The sequence below is a fragment of the Sparus aurata genome, chromosome 7 (assembly GCF_900880675.1).
Source record: "Sparus aurata chromosome 7, fSpaAur1.1, whole genome shotgun sequence".
Taxonomy (NCBI): Eukaryota; Metazoa; Chordata; class Actinopteri; order Spariformes; family Sparidae; genus Sparus; species Sparus aurata.
Genome location: NC_044193.1, coordinates 22,285,152 through 22,306,092, shown reverse-complemented (window position 1 = coordinate 22,306,092; position 20,941 = coordinate 22,285,152). Strand labels below are relative to the sequence as shown.

At 39.2% G+C, this 20,941-nt stretch overlaps 2 protein-coding genes across 4 annotated transcripts; one reads left to right on the top strand and one right to left on the bottom strand.

Annotated features, from left to right (window-relative positions):
• The first annotated feature begins 985 nt into the window (after positions 1–985).
• Positions 986–20,163, top strand: ppih (peptidylprolyl isomerase H (cyclophilin H)). Of its 2 annotated transcripts, none has more exons than XM_030423990.1 (9): positions 986–1,203; positions 12,597–12,661; positions 14,468–14,491; positions 15,817–15,861; positions 16,899–16,941; positions 17,495–17,587; positions 18,214–18,301; positions 18,398–18,438; positions 19,056–20,163. In XM_030423990.1, the coding sequence occupies exons 1-9, from the start codon at positions 1,132–1,134 to the stop codon at positions 19,122–19,124; spliced, it is 540 nt and encodes a 179-aa protein (XP_030279850.1). In that variant the 5' UTR covers positions 986–1,131; the 3' UTR covers positions 19,125–20,163. The 2 variants fall into 2 exon arrangements, with proteins under 2 accessions (XP_030279850.1, XP_030279851.1); XM_030423991.1 differs by lacking the exon at positions 986–1,203 and adding an exon at positions 12,284–12,522.
• On the bottom strand, positions 6,963–11,995 carry LOC115585537 (probable G-protein coupled receptor 160). 2 transcript variants are annotated; one of them, XM_030423988.1, is made up of 2 exons: positions 11,812–11,995; positions 6,963–8,547 (listed from the first exon to the last, which is right to left on the bottom strand). In XM_030423988.1, exon 2 carries the CDS (start codon positions 8,493–8,495, stop codon positions 7,395–7,397), a length of 1,101 nt encoding a protein of 366 aa, XP_030279848.1. In that variant the 5' UTR covers positions 8,496–8,547; positions 11,812–11,995; the 3' UTR covers positions 6,963–7,394. The 2 variants fall into 2 exon arrangements, with proteins under 2 accessions (XP_030279848.1, XP_030279849.1); XM_030423989.1 differs by lacking the exon at positions 11,812–11,995 and adding an exon at positions 9,547–11,054.
• Positions 20,164–20,941: the final 778 nt, after the last annotated feature.

The window sequence follows — 20,941 nt, the reverse complement described above, 5'->3', positions numbered from 1 at the left end:
GTTTTGTGCCATAGTTCAAGTGTCTGTTTTACGACTGTTTCACTGAGACCCTACACAGGAACCTGGAGCCTGTGCAAAGGTGCGCAGATGTCCTAGGGTGAAGAGACTCTATACATTCTGTATTACATACAGATTTGTGGCCACTGTGTACCTCCAGGCCGATGTTTTGCTCCACCTGCCTGTCTAAAATCTTCCAAAAAGCACAAGTACATTTGTTATATATCAAAGAGCAAATATGATAGATGCACATAATTGTTTGCATTTACTTAATGGCAGGAAATCTCTTTTTAGATGCAGCTTCCTGTGACAATCCGGACTCTTAGAAATATCAGAGAGGCTGGACAGACTCCACTCCCTGGATCCTTCTCGTCTTGCCTCCATCAGGACCTTGATGACTTGGAGCCTACAACATACAGCATGAGGAGGACATGAACAGGAGAAGGTGAGAGGACCAACATGTGTAAAGGGAGGGGCAGTGGGCCAGATTCCAGCGAGAGGTAAATGCTAACAGAGCTGCATGAATTGCTAAGTGCATGAGAAGCACATCACTCTTGTTAGGTGGGCTGGCTGTCACACATGACACAAATATAAAAATGAATGTAAAAATCATAAATTTGACAAGATCAAAAATTGAATAGTGCAGCCCTAAATGCTACATTTTAAAACCTTTTTAAAAGATAATTAGTAGCCCTGAACATACTCTCTGGTTTGGCCCTTAATGCCTTTTATCAAAGGTGAGTGTAGCAGAATTTTGTCCCCAACAGCGAACCGTAAAATCAGAATTGGAATCAGAATTGCAAATTAAATTCTTCAAAATAAATTGTTAGCGGGGAGCACTAAAACGACAGAAGCTGTTATATAATTTCTCCATCGCACTGGACTGTATGTGAGGATCTGAGGCATCCAAAGAACTTCCATCGCTGACCTGTGGAGGGCAGCAACAGGGCTTGGCTGCGTCTAGTGTGCCGGAAACATAAACAGAAGAAGGAGAAGCCCCCCTAGGAAACAGAGAAGAAGAAGAAGAAGCCATCACCGGGTCTAGCCGCGCATATGTTGGTCGTTCAAATAATACGCGTGTAAACGTAGAAGAAGCATATTTATTTAGTTTTTAAAGGCACGAAAGGTGTGACAATGTCCATCCAAGTCCAGCCATCGAATCCAAACAACCCGATTGTCTTCTTTGACATAACCATCGGCGGGCAGGTGAGTAGAAGAAAGAGTTTTTAGCTAACAGTGACCATGGGTCACGTTAAGTTTACGTTACCACATCTCTCCAACCTCGCATGATGATACCATCTGTTAGTTAAAAGTTGTGATCCAGTCAACTACGTGTGATGTATATAAACTGCCCAACACGAATATCTGATTCACGACACAATGAACAATGGTTCTAGACTTTTCTGTTAGCGGTGTGTTTTGTGGTGAGCGTCATGTAGTGTAATTACGGTATACTACTACTACGACTACTACGACGTTCAGTGATGCTGATTTATTGCAAATGAGTGCATTCATTACTCCGCTGGTTGACAGTTCATCACCAGTGCTGTCCAGAGTTAACTTACTTAAAACACAGTGAGAAGATAGATAGTTAGGGTTAGGTTTAATTGAGATACAGGCTTTTTGTTTTAATCAACTTTATTGAACATTAACAAGATACAGTCAAAAAAGGCATATCATCAGCATGTTCATAGATAGATTAGGCTTAACTGGGCGTGAGTAGCAATTTTTTACAACCTTGAATTAAAAAAATAACGGGGGAGACAAACATGATAGACTATGAACACGAGAGACAGAAAACACAAGTGGTTTTAATCATGAATTAGGGCATATAAATATTAATACAGATGTTTGGCTTTTTCAATTTTGGGACTTTTATCACATGTTTGTGCATTTATCTCATTTAGCAAAGCCCTACATATGGGAGAGGTCTTCAGAAAACGAAATTTGTTGATGCAATAATTTGCCAAGATAATCAAATTGTTCTTTCCCAATTGAACTCTGTTTTTTTTTTTTTTTGTTTTTGTTTTTTTTGTTTTTTTTAAAGTTTTCATATGTTAGAATCAGAACATTTTTTATAAGATATCCAAGACTGGAAAGCATCCCAAAGGGTCCTGGTTAAATTGCAAGAGAAGAAGAGATGTTCTGTGCTTTCGATGTCTGAACTACAGAAAGTTCAGACGTTCAGATCAATTCAAATGAAATGTTTGATGTAAGAAATCACTTCACGGACAGATCTCGTTCATCACTTCAGTATGAATTTCTTTTGCCATAGGGGGAACTAGATAAGAGAGGGAGCTGGATCTTATTTTTTATTATAGCATTGTTGGTGAGTCTTTGGGAAATATGTTTCCTCTTTGGGGCGAGGGGGAAACGGATTGCAGTGAGGATAGTTCTTAATAACTTGTTATTACATTTTCTACACATACATCTAAAAAGCTAGATCCCTCTATGACTAAAGAAGGCTCATGTGGAATAATCACAGAATCGGTTAGCATGCCTTTGGTTAAAAGCATCAGTGCTTGTGGGATTGCCTTAATTACTGCATTATATTTTCTGTTGGTACACATCTGATTGCATTTCCTCATAAAAGCATCATATGTTAAAAATTTGCCAGAATTAACTAATACATAGTATAATTGACCACATACCTTTCTCCATCCATTCCTTGTAAAAGAAAGATTTTCTCTTAATTATGATGCTCCTTTTAATCCATATTGGTACCATGTGTGGAGTAGAGTTTGTGTATGAGTTCCCAGTCATGGAGAACTTGTTAATGAAAATCTGATAAACTGACAGGGAGACACTTATGTCCTGGACCAATTGGGTCTCATATTGCTTTTGTTGTCTACATATTGATTTACTATATTGTACTGTCAAAATTCCAGACCTTACATTTAAAATACTCCCATCTGCTGCTATAGCTACATATACTCCTGTCTTTTTTAATTTTCTTCATTAAATCTTTAACAATTTTAACAAACTCCTCGTCTTTTAATAACTCTGCGTTAAACTTCCAATAGTCTTTTTTGTATTTAGTTCTGTTCTGTGGTTTGAATGAAAGGTGTTGTTGATCACACAGTGATCTGTTAAAGGAGCTATTGAAACTGACACATCCTATGTGGAACTTCAGGAGTTGCTAACCAAAAATCTATTCTGGATTTACTACTACCATTTGGATGGATCCATGTTAATTGGCTGACTTACGGATTTGTGTCCCCCAAATATCTATTAAACTGTTGCAATTTAAAAATGGAACTAGTAAAATATTTTTCTATTGATTGGTACCAACCATTGTTTACCATAAATAATTTCCCAATCTGGGATCATTAAAGTAATTCTATCTATCTACCATATTTAGAAGGATATAGCCTATCTTCAATATTTAACACCACAGCAAGCCAATGATTGAAGTCATCTGCTTTATAAGTGGTTACCTTCCCAGGACATCTGCTAAAACATTTGGCCACACCACCAGAGCAATTAGAACTGTGGCTGAATAATAGTTTTTCCCCACATTGGTTTGACCAGAAGATGGCATCATCATTACATCGTTGTTGTTCTCTTGACCTATCTGTGAGCTCATTCATTTGTTTGCGTAGGATGATAACCGGGTTTCAAACACAGAGATGTTCTTCTTACATTCCTTCACCCCTGAATCGTTGAACTCGATTAACTTAGTGAAATTCGCATTCATCACTTTGGTTTGAGTCGTCCTTGTGTCAAACTCTGCCAGCATGGGCTCCTAATCGATGGAGATAGTGGCAGTGAGTCACTTCACCCATCAGGATTTGTTCCTCTCGGTTGCTGGCCATGTTCAGTCTCAGAAGGTGTAGTTTGGAGGCTCTTTATATTTTCCTTCTGTGGTTTTTGCCCGGTTTCCTGCTGGTTTTTTCCTTTTGACACGGTGAGAGTGTCAAAAGGAAAAAAAGGACATTTGATTATTTAGTGGGGGTGATATGATTAAGAAGACTCATGGTGAGGAACTTTCCACATGTGTTCTGAGTACAGACAACCGCTCAGTCCGCCATCTTGCCGGAACCAGGTAGAGGCGTTCAAGAAAGAGCTCAGCTCCATGGAAACTACCTCATTCACCCTGTGTCAAACTGTCTTCACCATGTCATTGAAAAACATAATTAAACAGCAGCATTTTGGACAATCTTACCTATTTTAAAATCATTAAGACATGAGGTACTTTGAATCAACATGTCAGTAAGTTTAATCAAATAAACCTGATTGTTACTTTATTTTGTTAACAGAAAGCAGGGTTGCCCTGTTTAATCCTGCACATTTGTCATGCAAACATATCCATATGTAAAATAACTATTTGAATATTTTTTCAAAGACGATCTGTTCTAGACAGATATGTTTAATCTGACAGTAGCAAGTGGTGTTGGTGGTGTGGAAAAGAAAGATGGTTTGAAATACTTTTACTAGCTTTTCACAATCATCATTAAATTAAATATTGTTTCAGATTGTAATAAAAAAAATACAAATCACCAGTCACACAAAAAATATTTTTTTTGCATATAATTCTGCTCTATTAGTTGCAGATACTATTAGTTTATTGCATGTTCCAATGCATGTAGCAAACATAGCCCATCCAGACCGGTATGCATTCTCCTGCCCCCCATAGGCCAAAAGTGTGGAATGCATCAAATCATAATTTAAATTTCATGTTGCTTTATCCACGTTTGTATTTAATATTCTGACTGTAATCTTGTCTGTTATTGGTTGAACAATTCAGCTCTGGAATGGTGACCAGAGTCTTCAAACCAGTATATAGCACGCATCTACAATACCTGCATCTGTTGTTGTCGTTGTTTTAATGTAAACTTACACACCACTAGCAGATAATGTCCTATTTTCCTCAATTTACGCTGGTCTTCGCTGGACTGGTCTATAAAAGCAGAAATGTTATTCTGATTCACTTCCCCCATTGGCTGTTGTACCTTCTTCTATTGTTGGCTGATAGAAGTCCTCTGGGGTGTGTCAGTGCTCACAGTGGAAAAAACTGGAGAAACTTGTTGAGGTATCGAAAACAGACTTCTGCAGTGGTAAATGTGTTATTTGAGCATGTTGAGAGGATTCATTGTTTCTCTTGGTTCTAGTAGGCCTTTGGTGGATTTAGTTTCCTTCAGCTTCAGGTGTTATCTGTTGTCCACACAGTTATACCACCAACTGCAAAAGCCTTTTATAGGTCCCTTGTGTAAAAACCAGAAGAAGACAGGACTTACTAACGATACCCAAACTCAAAGATCTTATATAGTCTCATATCGGCCTTGGGACTGTGTAGGTGTGGTAGGATTAGATCTGATTAATGGTGTTAGTGAAATGAGCGAACAAGCACACACACATATATATTTAGATGTTGAGTCAGATATTGCTAAATGCTGATTGGTGCACAGAAGTAAGGGATGTCACAAGAAGCTGATTGAGATAAATGGTTTTTCAGGGTCTTTTTAATTCAGGCTAGCAGCAGTAAAAGTAAAAAACATTTTTTGTTATGTCAAGGTTGCTGTAGCCTCTGTGGAGTTTACAGTCATATCACTTATCTTCACCAGCAGATGGAGCTTGTCACAGTTATGTAATTGCGGATGTCTAAAATTCCAAGGAATTAATGAAATAAAAAGTTCATAGTTGACCTTGAAAACAGTAGTTGAGTATATAGCTTAATCACAAGGTCCCTTAAGGGTGCAGTATGTAAGAATTTAAGTTAAAATAGCCCAGCCAGCCACAGCCCAGAATTTGAGTTAAAATCTGTTTTTTTTTTAGAAAAGATACAACAGAACACAAATTCTGACACATTCCAGCTTTAATTTGCTGTTCAGTCGCTGCATCTTTACAGATCAGCTTTTTTTTAGAAGCACTTTGAAAGCCATACCAAACAGCCCTGCATCCTCATAGTAAGTCTAAAATTATCATTTTAAATTGCTGTATGACAAACGAGTAGAAAATAGATGATGCACTGTGATTTCTACAAATATTTACAAAGCTTTGCTTCATTCTACAGCTTTCATCAACACTTTGGGTCAGAACTTCTGACGCCTTTGTTAATAGATAAGCTGGAGGCGTGGAGCGGGGGTGTGTCGATCTGATGGTGTTCACAGTCTGACAGCTAAACAGATTCTTTACACATTAAATAAAAGAGAAATGACCCGCAAAGCAACGTTACAGGACCAAACAACAGTAATGTGGTAACTAGTAGTGTCTTTGGCAACTTGTATGAGGAAAGAAAATTCGCTGTTATACGGGGAAAAGTGTCTGTCATCCTGTCTGTCCTTCCGACTCTTGTCACATTTCGGCCTGAAAAAAAAAAAAGGCTTGTCCCAGGCAAAAAAAACGTTAACTCGCCATGTGTTTGTCTCCTTCAACTATTATATTGTTGAAGTTACTTTCTTGAAAAAAATCACTGCAATGGTCAGCCCTCCCGACCAAGACTAAAGTGAACATTCCCACTGAAAACAGCATCCCTCCCTGCAAGTGAGAGAGTCAGACAGCATCCTGTTTACTAATGCCAATTATGTAATTATGTAATTTAGAGAGAATAACTTAAAGGAGAACTTCAGCCGTTTTTAAACCATATCCCTGTTGATCGAGGTTACTGAGTGCTGTCATTAGGAAAAATAACGAGAACATTTGGCACAATATTTAGGACAGCAGCTAAAGCGGGGCGCCGTTTAGCTCCGTTGGTAGAGTGCGCGTCCCATGTGCTGAGCGGACCCAGGTTCGACTCCCGGCCTGGGTCCCTTTGCTGCATGTCATTCCCCCCCTCTCTCTTCCTGTTTCCTGTCATATATTCAGCTGTACTGTTAATAAAGCCATAAAAGGCCAAAAAAATACTATAAAAAAAGAAGAAAAAAAAAGAACGGCAGCTAAAGCGAACCTATGGGGGCAGACATAACGGGAGTGAAACTTAAGGATGTCTGCCCCCATAGGTTCGCTTTATCTGCTGTCCTGATATCTGGTCAATACTGTGCAAAAAATTCACGTTCCTACTGACAGCACTAAGTAACCTCGATCAACAGGGATATGAGTTAAAAACGGCCGAAGTTCTCCTTTAACAGCATCCGTATGATTATCAACAGTCAGCAGGTACATGTTTAGATTAACAGGAGAACACCTGGGGAAACACGTTGAAAAAAACACACACAGATGTCAACGTCATGACGTGTACCATCACGCCTCTTTTGGATCCGCAGCACCAGCGTGCTGTATGAATTGACACACTGGTGCGGCTTTACGCGGGTGCTGCTTGGTTCTGTGTGAACAAACCAGTGCAGAGAATTGGCGAGGCTTCGCTGCAGAGATGATGTGGAGTCTCTGTGAAAATGGCGATGGATACTCGCTCATTTCCATGAAGTCTTCATTCACTATTTTGTGTCTTGCGACTTGTGTCACACATAGAAGAGAGTGGTTCTCTTCTCTTTTGATGGGTTGAATACAGCCATCGGGAGCTGCTGCTGTCCTGTTCCTTTGCTCAAATGCCAGTAAACATGCCACAAGCACACGTTTTCTGGTAGATGGTCGTACGGCCCTAGGGTGTTGCTCTTGGCCCAGAACACCACACCCATCAGTAAACTGTTGGTGCACTCCATCCACAGAACGTTAACAGTGATGTAGGCAGGTACTCCGAAGCCTAAGACCAGACAGAGCACAGATACGAATAGATAAGGCATCCAATACGTGGCAAAGCTCAGCGTTAGACTGAGCCACAGAGGTGGTCTTGGCCTGTTGATCTCCTCCAGGTGAGTCTCCTGGCTGCTTTTTGTCTCTGTTGTGCAGTTGGTTGAGATGAACAAAAAGTCGCTTTTTGTGCTCTCTCGTTCTTCCCTCGCTTCACATAACCTGTCTGCCTCCTCTTGCCACTTGAGAATACTTGACCAAAAGGGCAGCATGGCACACATTACTGCTGTGAAAAGCAGCAAAGTGAAGCAGGTAATCAGTGGAGACTCCTCTACTTCACAAACTATAGTCGTTCCCTGCGTCGAATACTGCAGTTCCATTGGCTCAGTGTTGACAGAACAGAAGGAGAAAGTGACAGCCACCACCCATATCAGCAATATCAAAACAGTGTTTCTCAGGCATTTGCAGAAGGCCCTCTGTTTGCAGATGTGGGTTTCTTCTAAACAGTAGTCCAATAAACCAACAAACATCATAGGCAGCGGCACTGCGCCATATGTCGCCGAGACATGAGCCAAGAGGAAGCAGGGTGACATAGGAGACCTTTCAGCCCCAAGAAACCACATGGTTGCCAAAGAAAACGCCACTACACAGTCAGCCAGGACAATGGACAGGCTGCACATGCTTAAAATGTAGCTATACAGCTTCCGGCAGCATAAGGTATGGACTGCTGCGTCCAGGCTCAACTTGAAAAGCATCAGGTACAGATACTTCACAGTGTTGTCCATGTAACAGCCGGACTCCACGTTCCATTGCTTCAGAACGGCCAGCATTTTGACGGTATGAGTAGTTCCTGGAGATGACTCGGGCAGCATTTATGTTATTGGAACAGCTGTCAGCTTAGTGTGCAGGCGCTCCAGGAAAATGCTGTGAAAGATGGAATAATATTGGTTAGGAACTTTGGTTATACAAACATTAGACAGTGTCGAAGGAAACCAGAGGAAGCATAAAGGACGTGTTCACAGCCTCCCCTCATGATCAAGTTTGTTCTGAAGTAAGACTTGAGCACAAAAAACGCAAAAGTAGTGATATATGAAATGTTACTTTGATGTTGAAATGATCTCATCTCTAAACAGTGATTTAGAAAAGTGATTTTCCTGCTCATTATGTTGGGGTTTTGCAATTTGGGTTGCATTTGTGACGAAGCACGTTGAGAACTTTATATGAGCTTTATTACCAGCGTGATTGGATTACCCCATTATAGGGTGTGAGGAATAAACAGACCTGTGGTGGTTACTTGTTTTAACTTATTTTTGAACACACCCCATGAATTCATCTTTTCATATTTATTGCTTGAGCTACTTGTCTATTATTGTTTTCCCTTGTAGTGTAAGGTCACATTTTGATCTTGCGTAATTTTTTGCCAGCAGATTCGGTGTAATCTCAAACTAATAGTCCATTTTCTTATCACACATCTCGCATTATGTGTGGTTAAAAGTTAAACATGGTGTGTGACCAGTGTAGAGCACTTGGCACCAGCAGAGTCCTTCCCATGTTTGTTTTCCACATCAAATCGCCCGTCAGCCGCAGCAACCTTTACATTGGAGGCATATCTAAAACACTGATGACTCACTCCCTGTATCATTGGTTACGAAATATGTTCTATTAAAACATGCTGTCCTCATACTAGTGTTCTACAACGGACTCCGACTTTGTGTTTTGCATATTAGTTGTGCTCAGGTCACCACCTTACCACAGCGGTATTCGTTTTAACACGTGCCATCCTGAATTTCCTGCTTTTCAATTCTGCATGAGTTATAGCGTTGGTGGCAAGGTAAAGCGGGTTCAAACACATTAGTTTTACTCAACAAGTTAAAAAAAATTAACTCTGTGAAGTAACAAATCGTTACCCTAAGGAGTCCATACCTCTGTGCCTGGAGTTGTCCCAGTCCTGAGTTTCAGTGGAGATCCAGACGCTTAACTGTTGCAGTGATGGGAGTTAGTGGCATTTCACGCTTGCAGCCGAGCTCTTCTATGATTGTTAATAGGTGGAGTAGTTCCCTATTTGAGCCGGCTGTTTCTGACTCCACCTCCCCATTGTGAAATCAACAGCTGAAGGTACACACCTTCTGTGTCTTAAGGGCATCCTGCTCTGTTGCCCTTCTGTGCAGCCAAAAGACGATTGCCCCTTGTGATGTCTATTTGCATGTCCTGTAACAGGTAACCCGGCTAGATACTGAGCATCGCCCAACAATGCTTGTCAGTTTAAACCACACCCTGTGGCAGCCTTTGTTCACCTGCGCTATATCCCTAAACAATTACACTAGAATCCCAAGAAAAAAATATCAAGTGTTGAATGTGCGGCTTACAATTGTGTCCTAGAAATACAGTGAAGAACAGTGTTTTTCTTTTATAAAATCTTTAGTTTGTAGAGACGTTGGCACAGTTAAATGTGTTTAACCAGCTGTACTTGGCCTCTTTTAATTAACCGTGTTAATTATGTATGCACTAGCTAAGAAGTACAAGTGAAAAAGCAGTGTCACTATCCCTTAACACATAGAAAAGACACAATTAATTCTACACACTTACCACAATTTTGTTGCAAGACAGTAAAAACAAGTGGAGATATGAGTGTTTGAAAATGACGGATATAAGACTTTGTCATATAAATTTGATTACTGTAACTACTTACTTGAATTGATGTTTCCTAAGAGTCTTTTGAATGCTCAGGACAAGTTTCTAACCAATCCGGTGGAAAAGAAAAAAAGCAATTCCTAAGGCTAGGAATGCACAACACAAAGACAAATTTCATAACTTCAAAATTACTTGGAGTACAGCCATAAGATTTAGAAAGGTCCAATGAATTTAATAGACGTTGCAACATTATTTATTTTGAGAAAATCAACAACATGGACTGGGAGGCCCTTGATGAGTTGGTATGGAATGACCCAAAAATATGCTAAATAGCTTAGAACTGTCTGTTTTTATTCACCTATCAATGTAATTTGACAACAAAGACACAGAGCGGCCAGCCTGTCAATGAAACATTAAGACATTTTAACAATTAGAAATGATCACTCACAATTGCACCTCTACAGGGTACGAATATCATTGTTCAAAGTTTGAAAAAGGCTAATTAATACCCAATTTTATCTCAGGTTGTCACAATGTCTTTGTTCCATTTGTTTGCTGTGTGCGACTGTTTGCTTTAGGTTTTAATATTAACTTCCACACTCTTTGAGGAAATGGAGCTGCAGGGGACTTACAGCGAAACTCTCACCAAAACGCAACCTAGCCTTTTTTTGTGAATGTACCCGGGTCAAACCTTAGTGTAAAAGCATAATTATGATGAAAGGAGCACTTTTAGTGCTACAGGCACTACTATGATAGCATCAAAATCTCTTTTTTTTTTGTTTAAGTATTTTTTTTGGCCTTTTTATGGCTTTATTGATAGATCAACTAAAGATATGACAGGAAACAGGGGAGAGAGAGGGGGAGTGACACGCAGCAAAGGGACCCAGGCAGGGAGTCGAACCCGGGTCCGCTGCAGAGCGTCGGCACATGGGACGCACGTGCTACCAACTGAGCTAAACGGTGCCCCAAAATCGCTATTTTTAAAACACTAAGAAGGCTCTTAGTATCACCAGGGTCTCTACACATGAACACGGGCATTGAGAACATTGTTAGTGTAACTAAACCTACCTTAGCAGTGGCTTGTTCCGCTAGCCGTCGTCCTGCCAGCCGAGAAGTATCAATCTCCGTTCCAGATTTTGTGTTTTAAACATTTTGATGCTATCATAAAAGTGCCCGTAGCACTCCCATTGAAAATGAGTTTGACCTGAAAACGAAAATATCGTAAATCTTAAGAGTGCCTCTTTCGTCGTAATTATGCGTTTACACGAAGGTTTGACTCATCTACATTCACAAAAAAAGCTTAGGCTGCATTTTGGCGAGAGTTTCACTTTAAAGTAGGTGTGGCGGCCACAGTCTTGCCTGGAGTTTGGCTGTTAAGCGAAGCCCAGTGCATTGTGATAACTTCAAATGCACTGAACTGGTTTTATGTCATTCAAACTCCACCCTCATTCCAGCGCCAGGGAAAAAAGTGGTTCAACAGCGTAGATTTGTCAACATATACACACTCCACCATTAAGATGCGGCTTTTGATTAGATGCTAGTACTAAGCTGTCTTACCTGTTGTTTTTGTTGCTGAACACACAACATCCTCCTCAGCAGATAAAATAATCCGTGGTTGTTTGCTCTGTGTCAACACTGAGCTTCTGAATCTGACTTCATTGCCTGTAAACAAACTGTCTAAACAAAGCAAAGACAAGAGATCTAATGGCTGCTGGTCGTTCTGGGAGTCGTGTGTGGGGTGTAGGGAGAGTAGTGCAGTGATGTCACAGGGACAAAACGCTCTTTTTCTACACCAGCGCACACACACAGACTGCGTTCACACACAGAGATGTAGACACATGGACATTGTTATACCGGTCAACACTTGCATGCCCTTCTGGGTTGTGGGAGGCCTGGGTGAACACACACCCACCCTGCCCGACTCACAAGAATACACACGCGCCACAGAGATTTAATGTGCTGCATTAAGATTGTGGCGTCTTCTCGCTCACATCTTTGATTACGTATGCTTTGACCACTGGAGAATGTGACCAGAAGTGTGACAGAATGGCTTGCATTGTTGAGATGAAACAGAGTTGACTTGATGTTTTCAGTAGAGTCAACAGAGAACTGCGAGATGCAAAAGGAATAAACTAATGTGTATCCAGGGCGAGACGTAGAGGGAAGAAAGACGAGTTACACTTGTGGGACCAGGAATGACCTGTTTCTGCTCGTTCTGTTTAGTTTTGCCTGAAACAAAACTGTTAGCCCCATCTTTTTTTTTTCCAGGTGTGTATACATTTGGGTCTTAAATGGGTTTCCTTTTTTTTTTTTGGTCAACTGTTTTCTCAACTGCTTTTCAGGATGTCGGACGGATGAAAATGGAGCTGTTTGCTGATGTGGTTCCAAAGACAGCGGAAAATTTCCGGTAAGGAGAAGGATTATTATTTTTGCTTTAAAACATTTCAGTGAAAAGAGATATCACAGGTAGACCCCTAACTAGGGATGTTAATGATTAAAGGGATCTCTACCAATTGTACACATTAAAGTGTGTTTACAGGCCTTGGGGGGGTTCTACTGCATATGTGGGGAAAAAAGTAGTATCAGAACCTTTTGTGGCTCCAGAGGAAGCTGCACGTAATCAGTTGCCTCATCTGTGTCACACAGTGTTGTGTTGGTTTTAAATGGAAGCAGAATGCGGAATCAAAAGGCGATATCGCTGGTTCTGATGTATCAGTTTGTGCAATGATAGAACGATGGACTGTTTCAAAACCTGGTACCCACACTACCCACAATGATAAATTGCCTCCACTGATATCACTCAGTGGCACTCAGTTGCAAAGTACATGCAGCTTCCTCTGAAGCAGCAAAAGGCTTATAACACTTTCATCCACTTATGCAGTAGAACTCCCCAAGGCCTGTATACACACTTTGATGTGTAGAAGTGGTGGAATTACCCATTTAATTACTCATCGATCAATCGCTGTTAAGAATTAAACTGATTTTAAAATGTTTTAACAGACAATCATAGATGGATTAGAAATAATCTGTTTACAAATTACAAATACTTGTTTATCAAATAATATCAAAATAAAATATGAAATGCCGGTATGACAAAAATGTATTAAAGTAAGATTCAAGCAATATGCAAATTAGGAAATAGAGAAATGCATTCTGTGCAGACGGATTACATTTTAGCCATTTAGTAGCCTCAGTTTGGGTTGGATTTTGTTGGGCTTGTTAGAGACAGACAGGAGCTTTGTGATTCAAATAAAATCATTAATTTGTAGTATTTGGTTCCTCAGCCAAGTAGCTTGGTGTTTACTTTATCCGTTCTTTTAACTTCTTATGACGCCAACTCTAATTCTGCATCCAACATGGATAATTTTTAAAACCTCTTTCTATTGGAAAACTGTCATATATATGCATATATACATACATACATATACATACATTGCATATGATTGGCCAATAACTGTTAAGGCAGCCAAGTATCAAATAAAGAAAATACTTAAAATATGAATCCCTAGGCGCCCATTAGCTCAGTTGGTAGAACAGGCGTCCCATTGCACAGAGGCTTTGTCCTCGCTGCAGCGGCCGCAGGTTCGATTCCCAGCCTGGGGTACTTTTGCTGCGTGTCATCCCCTTCTCTCTCATCCTGTTTCCTGTCATCTCTGAAGCTGTCCGGTTAAAAAAAAAAAAGCCATACAAAGGCCAAACATTTTTTATAAATATGCATCCCTAAGCCCGACAGTTTATCACAGATACATTTGTTCATTTGTTTGTTTTTTATTCATTTATTTATTTTTTTTAAATTATTCAGCCCTTTATGACACTATATTTGAAAGAGCACAAAATTCAATCATGCAAATTTATGAAACAATCTTTAATATAACCCTTCACATGGAAAACATTTCTTGGGAGAATTATAGCCACCGACTTAATAAGGGGAGTTTTCAGTACTTGCACAGTCTTACAAACTGATGAATGTCACAAGCCAGTTCTTCATCAGTGTTCAAGAGTTGATTGATATGACACAACAGGAAAAAATCAGCCACTACACCTAATATCAGCCAATATATCGAAATCAGAATTTCTTTACTCCCAAATATAGCTATCAGTGTTGGACACACAAATCTATAGTTGTCTATAGATCTAATCATATGTTCACATGTATGAAACTATGTCTGAGTTTTCACAACAATGCCACTCACAGTTTCATCGTCTCTTACAGGCAGTTCTGCACTGGAGAGTACAGGTAAGGTGATCTTTGATTGTTCACAAACACTTCTTCACCACCCTACACAGTGAACCAGCTTCACTTAAGAAATCTGATGAGTCCCAGCTTTTTGCAACAGCCTGACTTTGGAAAAAATGGAAACCAGTTTCCCTTTCATCTGGTTTAGGGACGAGCAGAAACCTGATTAGCACAATAGGTTTCTGCTGGGGAAAACAAATCATTTGACCACTCTGTGTATATGCTTAATGAGGTAAATGACAAAGAGCCAGAGCAGGGAAATAATCCCTGTGGGGAGAGTGCAGCAGGATGACAAGAAAGATGCACCTCCCTTGTATCTTATATAATGAATTAAGAAAAAATATATTTAAAGGAAGTCATGATGAGTTTGTTTTTTAATTTTTTCATCTTAAAAAAAAGGAATATCTGTACAACTCAAAGGGATATACACTACCACTGAAATGTTTGAAATCACCTGCCACAAAAGCTATTTTCAGTACAGTCAGATGCTGGGAGGACTACTCTATATTTTAAACTATCTCTTCTCTGTCCTCTCACTACGCCTTCAGTCCGAATGTCCCGCAGATATCTTTTGTCATATGTTGCTAACACGTTTTAATGTGCACATAAAATGTGCCAGGTCTCAGTCACAAGTGCACTATGTGAGCCTGATCATACTGAATCGTAACCTGCTTCAAAAACCACAAAGAAAAAAGAAATGGTCTAATGATCTGAGCCAGAGAACTCAACATAGACGACAATAGATAACACCTTCTGAACAGGAAGCTGGTGTGAGACATAAAAATATATGACAAGGAAGAGGAATGCATGACGTAAAGTCACTTTTGCTTAGATTTTTTTGTCGCATGTAAACAACAGTTTACATTTTTAAGTTTTGAGTTTTAATTTATCATTTATTTATTTTTGACTTATTTTTATCTTCCCAGTGTTTGCTGCACTTTACTCCATTATGTATTTACTTAATGGTCTAAGATTCCTTTTCTGTTTCTATTGTTCTTATATGAAATCTTTTTATTGCTCTTATTAATTTTAATTAACTATTAACTATTTCTATTCCATTCGTTTGCTCTACATTTTTCAATTGTAATTTCAATTGTGTTCCTTTTATTTGTTCTGCTTTGTAAACCTTGTTTTTAAAAGTGATCTATAAATAAAGTTATTAAAATTATTATTATTAACAGACCATATTAATCTCATCCCTACATCCCTACCACATTGTTTAGTGATGGCACATTTACCTGTTTACCTGTTTTGTAGCACCACACAGTATGTTTGTTGTCTTTGCTGCTAACTTCATGTTGTTACTTCTCATTACTGTTCAACAGGAAGGATGGCGTCCCTATTGGTTACAAAGGCTGCACATTCCACAGGTACACGACATGGCGACTTGATTCATGTAACTCGCATTACACACTGATGTTGAAAAGATTTCCTATATTTTTCGGAATGAGTTTAACTCAAGTAAAATCCCACTCCCTCTGGCGGCTTAAGAGTCGTTATATATGAGGCTTGGGCCGTTATTAGAAATGTAGATATATACAATATTAGATTTTCACCTGAGAGAAAGTGCTAGAGTTTAGAGGGATGGGCACCAGTGATGAGCACGCTGTTATGTTTTCAGTTAGTCATTTGCACTAAAGTTCGAATTTGGATAGTTCTTCATTAATATTATTTTATTATTTAAAAGTGTTGTTTATGTTTCTGCAGAGGGCAAAGTAAATACAGCATGAACAGCATGTCAGCCTCTCACATGTTTATTTATTGATACCTGACATACTACCAGTCAACATAAAATACAAGTAAAACAAAATAAAATACTGTAATTTTATATTATGAAAAAAGACCCTGGAACATAATAAAACACAATGATTGGTTGTCTTCTTAGTATCTACTGTCAACCCTGGCATTAAGGCTGTTTCCGTCTATGTTTTTCTTACTTTTTAAAAAGTAGGGATGGACTGGACATGATATTCAGCATTTCGTCCAATTATCCAAATCAGTTGGTTTGTTTGTGCGGTTGCATTTAAATCATTTACAAATGTGCCTACAACACAGTCTGATGGCTACCTTCCATGAGAAACAGCATGTCAACACTTAATAATATGAATCATCAAACTACATCCTTGAGATTTAGTTGTTTAACAATTTATATGCACCATATAGAATATATATACATTCAAATGAATTGCATGTTTAAAAGCACTCACAGGATTAAACAACAGGGCTCATGGCAACATTCATTTTCCACCGCTGTTCTTATTCACCCACATTGAAAGCTATCATGTTTTATTGTTTCACGGAGTGTCATAGTTGTAAATGTAATGCGGCTTCTGGTATATTGAATATTTTTATAAGTACAGCTCAATAAATCTGACATCACTGACGTTTGTTCATTGTTAATTGGCAGGTTGATCAAAGACTTCATGATACAAGGAGGCGACTTTGTAAATGTAAGTACATCCGACGTCTCTTCAGCTGCCCGGTTAGCATTCTTGTTGCAGCTTTAGGGTGACAAAGTAATTCAAGGTTCAGCGTACTGTGTCTGTCATTGTTTGCTGTTATCATTGCATTAAAGCTACAATAAACTGTGGGAACATGTTAAGATGTTAATTTATCTGAGTGTGAAGGCAGACAAAAATGTTTAAAGACATTTTAAAAGCTGGTGAACCTGTTTTTTTTAAATTTGTTTTCCAACGTCTCATAACAACGTGGGAGCTATCTTCAGTGGATATGATGTGTACCTGTAGTATGTTGCTATGGGAACAAAGTCATCATCTCCAATCTAACATTTCTTGTCTTCACGAGATTAAATCATGCCATTTTACCATGATGCTGGACAAACTGCAGTAAAATTTGAAACTTAGAAGAATGACCCTATGTCAGCCTTCCTCCCCCTGGTGGACATCTGGTGAATTACAGCATGCATTGCTGATGTATTGCTCCCTCTCTCTCTCTCTCTCTTCTGTGTGAGCCCCGTCTTATGTCTTGTGTCTGTTTGTGAAGGGTGATGGGACTGGTATCTGCAGCATCTACGGGGGCCCATTTGCAGATGAAAACTTCAAATACAAGCATTCTGCGCCTGGTCTTCTGTCCATGGTACGTATGTAGATCAATGCTCGGATGTTAGGGACACTGTTGAGAATCAGGGAAAAGATCTATGCACTTTAGATTTCATCCAAAAGAAGGTGTTAGTCATCATCATGCAATCCTTTACTGCCTGTTTTAATATGGTGTTCATGTTTTGTTAACTCTGTTGACAAAACATGAACACCATACTAATACAGGCAGTAAAACAAAACATGGTTTTAATTACCAAGCAGTTCCTCTACACTTCAGAGCATCTTCTGTGAGACCCCTCAATTCATCCTCCGCACTTTGTCATAATAAATGCTTTTGATTTAATGACTTATTCAACCTGGATCAGGTTGAATTGGTTTTCAGAATACCTATAATTACGATATAGAAGAAGCCAGTCTTTTTGCTGATGGTCTTGTTTCCTTATGTAGGTCATACAGAGGCACCAACATTAAATTGAGACAGTTTCATAAAAAGCTAAAGGTGCCTTGTAGCACATTTAATTTAGATTTGATTAATCAACTTAAAGTCAGTTGACCCCGCCTCCTAGACAGTAGGATTAGATTGATCAATTCAAATTGTCTTAACTCTAACCAGTGCAGACAAACGGGTGTTTTAAAACAATCATTCCTTTTTGTCTTACTCAGGCGAACAGTGGACCAGGGACAAATGGTTGTCAATTCTTCATTACCTGCGCTAAATGCGACTGGTTAGATGGAAAGCATGTTGTCTTTGGTGAGTCAATCAACAGTATCACTTCACATCTATTAAGAGGTCTATTTTAAACTGTTTTGTGCCATGGTTTAATTGTGTTTTCTACGACTGTTTCAGGAAAAGTGGTTGATGGCTTGCTGGCCATGAGAAAAATTGAGGTAAATACTCATTCATTTATGATAATATATTATTTCAGTAAAGACATTTTAAACTGATCTGTAAAGTGACCAAAATACGGCGCAAAACTGAGTGGATTGAGACCACTAATAATGGTTAAAACAACAATATTTTTAAACTGAAAAGGCCTACTCTATTTTGTGCACCTGCCTTAATTATTTCACTCATCTTTAAAAATCAAACTTAAAACGTACGTATTGTTCCGCATGCCTGTAGTGCTACTTATCCATCCATTGTTTTAGTGTGAGCTGCTGAGTTTTGGAGATATCAACCGCAGAGATGTAGTCCTTCTTTTGAATATAGTGGGACTACATGGATGTGTGCATGTACTCATGGATGAGAGCATAGCTAACATTAGATCTCAGTTGAGGAGGATGCCATCAGTGTTTACATCCAGTGATGTTTCAGACCTCAGTCTAAAAAATTTCCGAGCTGGAATCTAACCTGTGGCTCAAACCCATTGACAGTTGCAGTACATTATTCTTGCACAGTGTCATATTTATGTATGTAATAAGTCTATTCTTCAAAAATCCCCAATGATTATTTTAGCTCACGTGACTGTTTTTGGTTCTAAATGTGTGCTCCTTCCTCCCAACAGAACATTATGACAGGACCCAACAACAAGCCCAAGCTCGCCATTGTCATCGCACAGTGTGGAGAGATGTGAACCGGCTTGCTCACACTTCACACCTCTGTATACCTGAAGTAGTGTCTCGCAGTGACTTGATAATCCTCAACAAACAGCAACCCACATTTATCTTCATGTACAGATGCCTAGTCCAATAATGCACACTGGAGGGCATTGTAAAGTACCAACAGGATGTACTTATCGTATGGGTTTGAAGCAAATTTTGTGAAACTTAATTTTCAATGTTTTAAATGTACACTGAGTCCAAATGGAAATATTTTGTGTATCCTGTTATTAAAAGACAAATAAGAAAAAATATACTTTTTTAAGCCTAAAGAAGGAAATGGTTGGCAATGGTTTTGTTCTTAAATCAGTCACACTGTCTATCATATTTGATCAATAAATTGTTGAGGATATCTGAGTTTATATCGTTTGCTCAACCCCGAACACTGAAGTCATATAGACCAGGGGAGCACAAACGTTTTCCTAAGAGGGGCGAGATTTACGGAGATTTACACCAAAGGGAACGCCGATTGTTATGTATTGTCTTGTTTTCTTAAGATGCAAAATGGCACTATGATCACATGTTCCCATAGTTGAATAACTTAACACTTAACTTAAGTGTCATTTTTCCCCTCAGGTTTAAGAAAATGTATTTATAATTAGGAATCCTACATATTTTAAGAACATTTTGACCTTAAAAAATGAAACTGCATAGACATTATTACAATGTTTTTAAACAAATGTTATGATGTCTTTTAACTAGAAGCGTCTGGCGCGCCAAATTGAACCTTATAGCACGCCAACATTGTCTGCGAGCCCCTCTTTGGTCTAGACTTCTGAAAATATACATGTGTAATTAGTTGTGACAGTAAGCTTAAAGCAGTAGCGAGGAATTGTAATTGCTGTTGAGTAGTTTCACAATATATATGCATCTATTACAATGTTAACACTTGCCATGGAGAGTAATACCAGCTACAAGTGATTTTTAATTTGTTTGATTTCATTTTCCCTTTATTTTTCATTCAGTTGAACACATTTAATGTGTATTAAAGGAACCAGTTACGGTAGTCAAACACTGCTCTGAATTCAGTTCTGTTTAATACGGTAAGAACATTGTGTACAAAGTGTAACATGCACTGTTAGAAAAAATCACGAGAGAGATTTTTTTTTTTTTATCAGTGAGGAATTGTGCAAAGATGTACCGTTTTGCTTAGAAATAATAGCAGGTAATAATCCGTCACAACCTCACCGCCATGGAGCAAAGAGGGAAAACACTTTACAGTGAAAGGCACGAGAGTCCTCCAAGGCACACTCTCCAGCGCCAAGCAATCCTCTGCTGAACTTATGGCTACCTCTTCTTATCCCGGCCATCCATACAAATCTAAGCCGCCAGACCCCCTCCCCCATCCACGCTGTTCCTCTTCTGCCTTGGACCTCGTTCCCTTGGCACAAAAGAATCCTTTCAAATAGAGAGACTGTTCTTATAGAGGCAGGAAGAAGGTTTTTCTTTTTTCTTTTTTTTTTTTTTTTAATAGAGGAGGGGGGTCTCTTCGTGGGGAGGCTTTCTGGGGTCAATGCTAAAGCCCATCTTTGTGTGGGAGAACGGGGCTCGGCCATTAACAGCGAGCTCTTCACACATCAGCCAGCGCTCATAAACAGTGCCAGTGAGGCATTAACATGACAATAGGTGGGGGGCTGTGGTGGGGTTGTCTCACACTCAGTCTGGGTCTGTCTGCTCTGTGCGAGTGGAAGTGGAGTTTCTGAATTCACACATGACTGCATTTAACATGTTTATTGTGCAGGGCGATGCGTGAGGAGAAGAAAATTGTGTGTCATTATATCGAGATTCACTG